At 45.7% G+C, this 8,596-nt stretch overlaps 1 protein-coding gene across 1 annotated transcript; it reads right to left on the bottom strand.

The window, feature by feature from the left end:
• Positions 1-650: 650 nt before the first annotated feature.
• Positions 651-3,124, bottom strand: LOC132591316 (arylacetamide deacetylase-like 3). The gene has a single exon (XM_060269425.1). The coding sequence runs from the start codon at positions 2,775-2,777 to the stop codon at positions 1,968-1,970; it is 810 nt and encodes a 269-aa protein (XP_060125408.1). The 5' UTR covers positions 2,778-3,124; the 3' UTR covers positions 651-1,967.
• Positions 3,125-8,596: the final 5,472 nt, after the last annotated feature.

Raw genomic sequence — 8,596 nt, 5'->3', positions numbered from 1 at the left:
TTGGAGAGAGCGGGTAAGATAATTCCCTCTGATTCAAGTGAGCCTGTCAGTCACACAAGAGAGCTCTTCTTCTGTGTCTTTTCCCTTGCTGTGATGTTTACTTTCCATTCCCTAAGCTACACTTAAGACTCTCAACCAGAAGATGCTGTCCTGCGGCCAGGGGCAAAGGAAGGCTAACCGGCACCCAGGGCGGGGTGTCGGGGCAAACTGCTTGGCAGTGCATGCGCAGTGCGTAGCAGCACCGTGCATGTGTAGTACATAGCAGCATACATGCGCCTCCGGGCAGTTTGCCAATGGCGCCACTTGAGCACCCAGGGCAGCCCGCCCCCTTCCTCCGCCACTGCCTGCGGCATTACCGGTACGTTCCTGTCAAAATCAACACTGGTCACCTCCCATTTGGATTACCTCAATGTGTTTTACATGGAGCTGTCCTTGAAAATGATAGGTAAACTTTGGTCAGTGGTGGCAAAGGCTGTGGGGAACAAGATTGGGACTGGACAGCAGAACCATACAACGTCAGTCCTTCATCCACTTTAGTAGATCCTAGTCTGCTTTCAGTTGTACACATCTGGCCTGAACAGGTGCATGTGGGATCACTCTACAGTGGTACCTCAGTTTACAAACACTATTGGTTCCTGTCAGGGGATTCTTGCGACTACTCTAGAGTAACGACGCTCCTCATGTCACTTTTCCACAATGTGTTTATTGGTGCCTCTATTTACAGTGAGCTAGGTGTAGAAACATGTCTTCTTACTCCGATGCAGAATCCGGAAGTGCCCCCCGGCGCGAACGCCCCCAACATAAAAGTAGCGGGACACTGAATCTCCTCCCCTTTCTTCTCTTTTGTAATTCCGGAACCGGAGGAAAGGGTCTGCGTTCCATGTTTTCCCTCTCCCCCTTTTCCCCTACTCTCTCTTCCCGCCTGTGGAGTCTGAACTCTTTCATCCTGCCTGAGCCCTGGCACTCTCTCTCCGTGTCCTTACTAGCCTCCCCCGAGCCTGTGCTTCCTTCGCTGCTCAGGGAGGGGCTGCTCTTGATAATAGAGGGAGGTACTCTGTACTCTCTCCCCCTTACAGTTCCGGAAGTCTTTACTTAACCTGAAGCGTACTTAACCTGAAGCCAACTTTCCCATTGAAAGTAATGGAAAGTGGATTAATCCGTTCCAGACAGGTCCACGGAGTACTTAAACTGAAAATACTCAAACCGAGGCGTACTTAAACCGAGGTATGACTGTATATATTCCAGTTATTCTGGCACTAAAGTTATTCAGTGGAATTAGCAAACACAACAGGTAATGTTGGTGACTCATTTGGACGGTTTTAACAGAGGATTAGGCCAATTCAAAGAGGAGGCTATGGGTATGTTTTCCCTCCACTACTGCATGCAGTATTAATGCCGCTTGCTAGGAATTATAAGCAGGGAAACTTCTCTTGCATCCAGGTTCTGTTTGTGGGTATCTCAAGAGGCATCTGCTTGGTCTTTGTGAGAGTAGGATTATGGACAAAGTGGGGCAATGGCCTGATCCAACAGGGCTTTGCTTACCTACTTACGGAGCCCAAGGTGATTCTAACAAATTAGACTGAGTAAAACTTTGGAAGGACAGATCATGAAGCTGAGGCTCCAATACTTTGGCCACCTCATGAGAAGAGAAGACGCCCTGGAAAAGACCCTGATGTTGGGAAAGATTGAGGGCACAAGGAGAAGGGGACGACAGAGGATGAGATGGTTGGACAGTGTTCTCGAAGCTACGAACATGAGTTTGACGAAACTGCGGGAGGCAGTGGAAGACAGGAGTGCCTGGCGTGCTCTGGTCCATGGGGTCACGAAGAGTCAGACACGACTAAACAGCTAAGCAACAACAAAAACTGAGATTTTCTTTTTACTTTGGGATTGGCACAATGAGGAATAAAATTCCCCCCCACAGAAGGGGAAGACTGCCATTGGAAGACAAAGAAGGTCATTCATTTCTATAAACCTTTTAAGAACTCTACTACATCCTGCATACATTTCTTTGAGCTCGGAAATTCAAGTGGCCCCAAACCAACAAGGCCCAATATTCCATGCAATCCATCTGGAAGATGATGATATGTCACTGGCACACCGTTGTCCTCTAGACGCTTCTTGTACAACAGCCCATCATCCCGGAGAACATCATACTCACAGGTTAGAATGAAAGTCTCTGGGAGCTGGCGGATTATGTCGTCCTCTGCTAGAAGGGGGGAAAACATTGTCTCAGCGCCTCTTTTAACTTGTTCATAAAGGTCTTCTGAAAATGGAGCAGGCGCTACAGGAACATAACCCCTAGCTTTAAATTCTTCTGGAATGTTATCAGCACTGATCCATTTTTTGTATTTCTCTCTCAAAACAGGAGGGACATGGGCGCCTTTCAGAATTCCATCTACTGGTACATTGATTGTCTTCCCAGTGAGATATGCGAAACCAAATTTGGCAGCTCTTTTCCGGAACAAGGGAGGAATTGAATGGTTTTGCTGATAGGATGGCAAATTGAAGTCCATTCCTTGGAGGAATGGGTAAATGAGGACCTGAGCTCGCACTCTTGGGAGGTCCTCTCTGGTCACCAGTTCTTGACAAATGGCAGTAGCAAAAGTGCCTCCGCTACTCTCCCCAACAATGGCAATACGGCTGGGGTCCACTCCATATTCCTTGGCATTTTTCAGAAAGTGTATTACAGCAGTTAAACTGTCCAGAACTGGGACTGGATACGGATGCTCAGGAGCTAAACGAAAACTAAAGAGAAAATAAGATATCATCAACATTCAACATTTTCCTGGATCACATTTGGCATGTCCCCTTGAATTGGAAATCCTTTTCACCTTTAGGGCCACATTCCTTTCTGTGAAACATTCTGGGGCCCAGAGACCAAAATGGAAAGCAAATGCAAACTTTCCCATTCGACAAGTAGGCTGGCTCCTGCACACAGCCACACATTCCAGCCAGGCAGATGCCACTCAAGGAGGGTGCAAAAGAGGGGCAATGTTGAGGGGTCTGGGGTGAGTTCAGAGAGGGAAATGGAAAGTCCTGGAGTGCAGCATTCAGCCTCTGTACCTGAGGTTTTCCACCTGAATATTCTAGTTCCTCATCCTGTTCTCAGTGGCCAGGGGTCAATCACTGGAGAAAATCCCCAAGCTGGACATGAGTACAAGAGCAGTCTTCCCTCCTACAATTTCCAGCAAGTCTTATTCTGACCGTAGAGAAAGACTATAGCCATCATGGCTAGAAGCCACTTATACTCTGAAGTTGCTTAAACCTTTCTGAAAGTCATCCAAGTAGGAGGTTATCCCTGCCTCCTGTAGGAGGGAGTTCTATAGCTTAACTTTGAACTTTATGAAGGAGTACTTTCTTTTATCTGAAACTTACAGCTTTCAGCTTCATTGGATGTCCACATGTTCCAGTATTATGAGAGAGGGATAAAAACAACTTTGCCCTAGCCCAGGCATAGGCAAACTTGGCCCTCCAGATGTTTTGGGACTACAATTCCCATCATCCCTGACCACTGGTCCTGTTAGCTAGGGATCAGGGGAGTTGTAGTCCCAAAGCATTTGGCGGGCCGAGTTCTTCTGGTTCACCGCGGACATCTTAAGGAGCGCAGGATAGCCTCTCGGGGAATCCCGAGCTTTTTGGGGCGCACGGAGGTACCGCAAAGGCTCTGCGGACCTCCTAAACCTTAGGGGGGTTACCCTGAGGGTCGTGGCGCCCAGCGGCGCCCAGCGTGCTCTCCTGCACCCTGGCTTTTTATCGTTAAGAGCCGAGGAAGGGATCGAGCTGCGGGCACGAAGGGGAGAAGACCACTAGCCCCATTAAGCACAGTCTCTGGCTCCTGATGTAAAGCGGCGAACTTCCAAAATATAAGTAATTCGTGGTGTATATTAAAGGAAATTTAGGATTATCTTAAAGATTTGGCGAATTTGGATGGCTGAGGGCTCAAAAAGGGAGTCCGTCCCAGCAGCGGTGTGGATAATGGCGCAGCAGTGAAATCGCAGGAATGGAGGATCGAAAAGTGAAACTGCCTGCTGAGTGAGGTACGCTAAAGTCCTTTGTTACTTTGTAACAAGGCAACTGTTTCTTTTTGTTTAAGAAGTTGAACTGCAGTTTACATAAAGTTACTTTGTCTCCCTGCTGGGAACACGGACCCTGCTGTGAGCCTCAAAGGCTGTATTTGTCTGAACTCAGCCCGTAAGATTTAGCTGCCTGCTACGCAACAATTTTTAAACTTCATTAAACCCTCATTGTATGGGTCTAAAAGGTTGAAAGGACCTAATTATTGGCAGCACTGAGGAGGGGAGAGATATCATTTACCCCTGCGTATTTGCTTCTATCTTTTATATATATATATATATTTTCCTTATAAAGAGCAGCGGAACTCTCTTTCTTTGTTACTTTGGGATCGGAAAAGGGTCCAATCGGATTAAGCCAGTAGCGGCTGAAGAGGATTTACTCTCTTTTTGTTGCGTTTCTTTTTCCTTTTTATTATTATAATTGTTGTGGTGTACTTTCGACTCCTGATTTCTTCTGTGGGGACCTGGCTTTGGTTTGCTTTGGCTTTGGCGACAAGATCTAAATTTTCCCCTTAAAAATTGGATTAGGCCATTAAGAGGCTGAAGAGTTGCGGGACTTGGCTTCTTTTTTACAGGTATCGTGGTGGATTAGGCCAGCAAGTGGCTGAAGGCGAAAGAGAAACTAGAAAATAGAAAAATAGACAAAAATCATATCTGTTCATTGACTGAGTGGTAAACGGAAAAGTACTGAGAGAGGGGGGGAGAGGGATATTGGGCGCCACCCGGTGGGGAAAATAGAATACTGCATGTCTCTTTGAAAAAGTGTATTAGAGCGCCACCTGGAGGACGTTTTGGTATTACACCCATTTAAAATTGTGGTATTAGAGCTCCACTTAGAGGACGTTTTGGTATTACACCCATTTAAATTTGTGGTATTTGAATTAAGAGCGCCCCCTAGAGTTTAAGATTATAATTACAGGCATAATTTGAAGCAAAAATGGCAGGAAGGGATGGCAAAGATGGGAAAAAAGGACTGGCAACACCAACAGAGAGAAGAGGATCAAAACAAGAAGAAGTCAGGGACCTAGATGCTTTATGGCAGAAAATTAAAGATGAATTAAGACAAAATGAACAACGTATGGAGAAGAAATTAGGGGAAGTACAAGATACATTAGACAAAAAATTTGAGAAAGTTGAAGGAGCAGTGGGTGAACTCACAACAAAACATAGTAGTGACGTAGATAAGGACTTCCAGCTTGGTGCCATGGAAGACGGCTAGAAAAGTGCTGGGCAGAAGCCTTGATTTGATTTTATCTGTACTGAGTGGATTTGGCAACTGCCTGTAGTGGGAAGATTTTTGGACTGACTTGGCAGAAACACCAGTTTATGAAGAGATGCTGTGAACCTACAGAAGGGCATCTTGGTTGGAATGCCCTAGCCGAAAAAAAGGATAAAAGGACACAAAACCCACACAGAAATACACTGTTTTGATTTAACTCGCTTGTTGGATGAACTCAGAGGCTGTTGAAAACAATGAAGGATTAACATCAGAATGACTTATGGCAACTATCGGAAATGACTATGAAAGCAGTAGAAGTATGAGATTATCAGACACACACACCCGACCTTGGAGCATGGGAAGTCCGCCCAAAACTCATAATATTTGGATTGTTTTTTGTTTTTTTAAAAAAAGTGTGACGTAGATTAATAGGGACGGAGGGGGCGTAAGCCTTAATTGGAAGCACCGCCATTCTGGGTAGACATTTTCTTTTGTATTTCACTGTGTTTATTAAAGACACTAACTGGTAAGAATTCCCTTTCATTTGATCTGCTCATTTACGGCCACAGGGGAGGAAGCCGATTTCCTGAAGCCTGACACCACCATGACTGTAACAACTGCCATGGAATCTCCCTGCTGAGTACTGTGGGGAAAGCCTTTGCCCATGTAGAATCCTAGAATTACAGAATTCAAGGGTTTGATGGGACCATCTAGAGGATCATCTAGTCCAAACCCCTTTCGGTGCAGCAATAGTTCTCAATAGGGTGTAGTTCTCAACAGATTGTAGTCAGTTGGTGAAGGGATCTATCCCGAATCACAGTGTGGCTTTGACATAATTTTCTTACAGCATCAGCTGCAGGAGAAATGCCGAGAGCAGAGATGCTTCTTGTACATTGCCTTCATAGACCTGGCAAAGGTCATTGACTCTACCAGGCAAAAAGCACTCTTCACATTGCTTGAAAAGGACTCTTTACTCAGAGAACGTGCCATTGTGCACGGTAGGATCCACAGAACACATTTTACTGAGTTGTCCCTTTTATAATGATTTAAGGCAATATCTTATAACCCCATATGTAGGGATCATGTAGTGACTGCATCTCAGGGATTATATTGGGAATCATGCATTCATGACTTTATGTGTGGTTTGAGGAGGATGTTTTTTGAGCTGGTGGCTCTAACCTGAACAGACTACTCCCGCCTGGGTTATGAAATGTGTGGCTTCTTAGTGTATATCCTGTGGGATGTGTGTACACTCCATGATCCTCTACCTGGCAAGCACGTTTCAGTCTGGGGTGCAAGAAACAGGCATTTGTTGCCATTTGTTTCGTGCCTGACTGTAAAACATTTGGCTCAGCAGATCTGGGTGAAAGGGCATCTGTTAATCTTCTTTCTTTCCTGTTGGCCTTTGAAAAGCTGACAAACCTGTTTTCTACCATGACAGTGCTAATCTCTGCAAGAATTCCTGGCCCCTTTCCTGTCTTTAGATGTAGTCTCTTTGAAGTCCAGGAAGTCTTTTTAGCATCTTGGTGTTAGTTCCAGATCTTCCCAACAGTATCAGATTCAAGGTGGGAGGAAACCTGGGAGGGGTTTTAGAACTTAGGATGAATTCTATTGGATGATTTGAATCTTTGTAACCTTTTGATATTGTAATAAAAAGATCTGGCGAAGGGAAAGAGAGTCGCACTTTCCCTCCCAGAGATTTGCTGGTTGAATCTCTGTGTCCTTTGTCTTTGTTTCAATGTGGTATTGCCACACCCATATTTATCTCAGTTTAGTTCCCGACTAAGAGAACGGCAGGCAGCATATTTGCTAAACAAGCCCACTGGGAAAATAACCTTCTCGGTGGCTAAATTCCTCTTCCTGGCGCTCAAGTGTCAGAAACGTATAATCGAATGCCTTGATGTGGGTTACCTGTAGGACGTTCAGTAGCACGGTCATACTTCATTTATGTATCCCTCTGATGTTTTCAGTTTTATATTTTTATATGTCTATTGAGAATTGTTTTTCTTTCGGACTATCGGTCGAATAAAGTATTTTGATTGATTGACTCTTTACACTGCGTCCTTACAAGACAACATGTGTGGCACTGTCCAATATATTGCAGCCTTGACAGCGCACTCCAAGGATGCTCTACTGAGTCTCATCAACTGTTTTGCCCAAGCCTGCATGGAGTTCAGCCTTAACATCGGCCTGATGAAGACCAACATCCTAGGTGAGAACGTTGCCAGCACTCCACGCTTCAGCGCTGGTATCCACATGCTTGAGGTGGGAGACAATTTTGTCTAGCTAGGCTCCACCATAGCCAGCAAGCTCCCCATTGATGCTGAGCTGGACAAACGTATTGGCAAGGCAGCCATGGCAATGGGTTGCCTGTCCAAAAAAGTATGGAAGAATGCAATGCTAATGACCAATGAAAGTCTACCAGGCTTGTGTGCTGAGCACGCTGTTGAGATGTGGGCAACTTACATCTGCCAAAAATGACACCTCAGTGCCATCCACACATGCTGCGTCAGGAAGATTTTGGGCATCACTTGGGAGAACAGAGTCTCAAACAAAGCTGTCATCTCCCAAGCCCAAATTCCCAGCATGTTCGCAGTTCTGTCTCAGCAACGTCTATACTGGCTTGGTCATTCTGTGTACAAAGAATGGAAGATCGTGGGATCCCCAAAGATGTGCTTTACAGGAAGGTATTTTCAGGCAGCAGACCTGTTGGCAGACCTACTCTGCATTATAAAGATGTCTGCAAACATGACATGAAGGCTGACAACATGAAGGTGGGCCATGTGGGAATCCCTTGCAGACGACCGCAGCACCCGGAGACATTCAGTCCAAAGGTTGGGGCTTTGGAGTGATCCAGCAGGGCACTTCTGATGACATTTATGGTGCAATCAACAGCTATTAGCTATGATGCCGAAGAACAGAACCTCCATGTTTAGAAACTATGCACCTCTGGATGCTGGGGAGGCACAAGAGAGGAGGATTGCATGTTGCCTTCCTGCCTTGCGCCAAGGCACCTGGCAGGCCACTGCTGGAATTGGGAGACTGGATCAAGAAGGCAAACGATGGCTAAACGGAGAGTTGGAGCTCCTTCTCTGAGACAACCTTTGCCAGCCTAGTTCCCTCCAGATTTCTTGGACTGCAACTCCCATCAACCACCACCTACCCAGTACAGGCGACTCTCAACTTACGCAGGAGTTGCGTCCCAGGGATAGCATGTAAAGCCAAAATTATGTAAAGTCAAAACACGTTGACTATATATATATTTATAAAATGATGTATCGTTTGTATCTAACAAGATTCC

Source organism: Zootoca vivipara, chromosome 17 (genome assembly GCF_963506605.1).
Source record: "Zootoca vivipara chromosome 17, rZooViv1.1, whole genome shotgun sequence".
In the NCBI taxonomy this organism is placed as follows: Eukaryota; Metazoa; Chordata; class Lepidosauria; order Squamata; family Lacertidae; genus Zootoca; species Zootoca vivipara.
This window is presented reverse-complemented; position numbering and strand designations above follow the sequence as displayed.

What these genes read in the sequence shown, in the direction of transcription:
- LOC132591316 (XM_060269425.1), bottom strand. Translation starts at nt 2,777, where the DNA reads ATGTTGATGATATCTTATTTTCTCTTTAGTTTTCGTTTAGCTCCTGAG.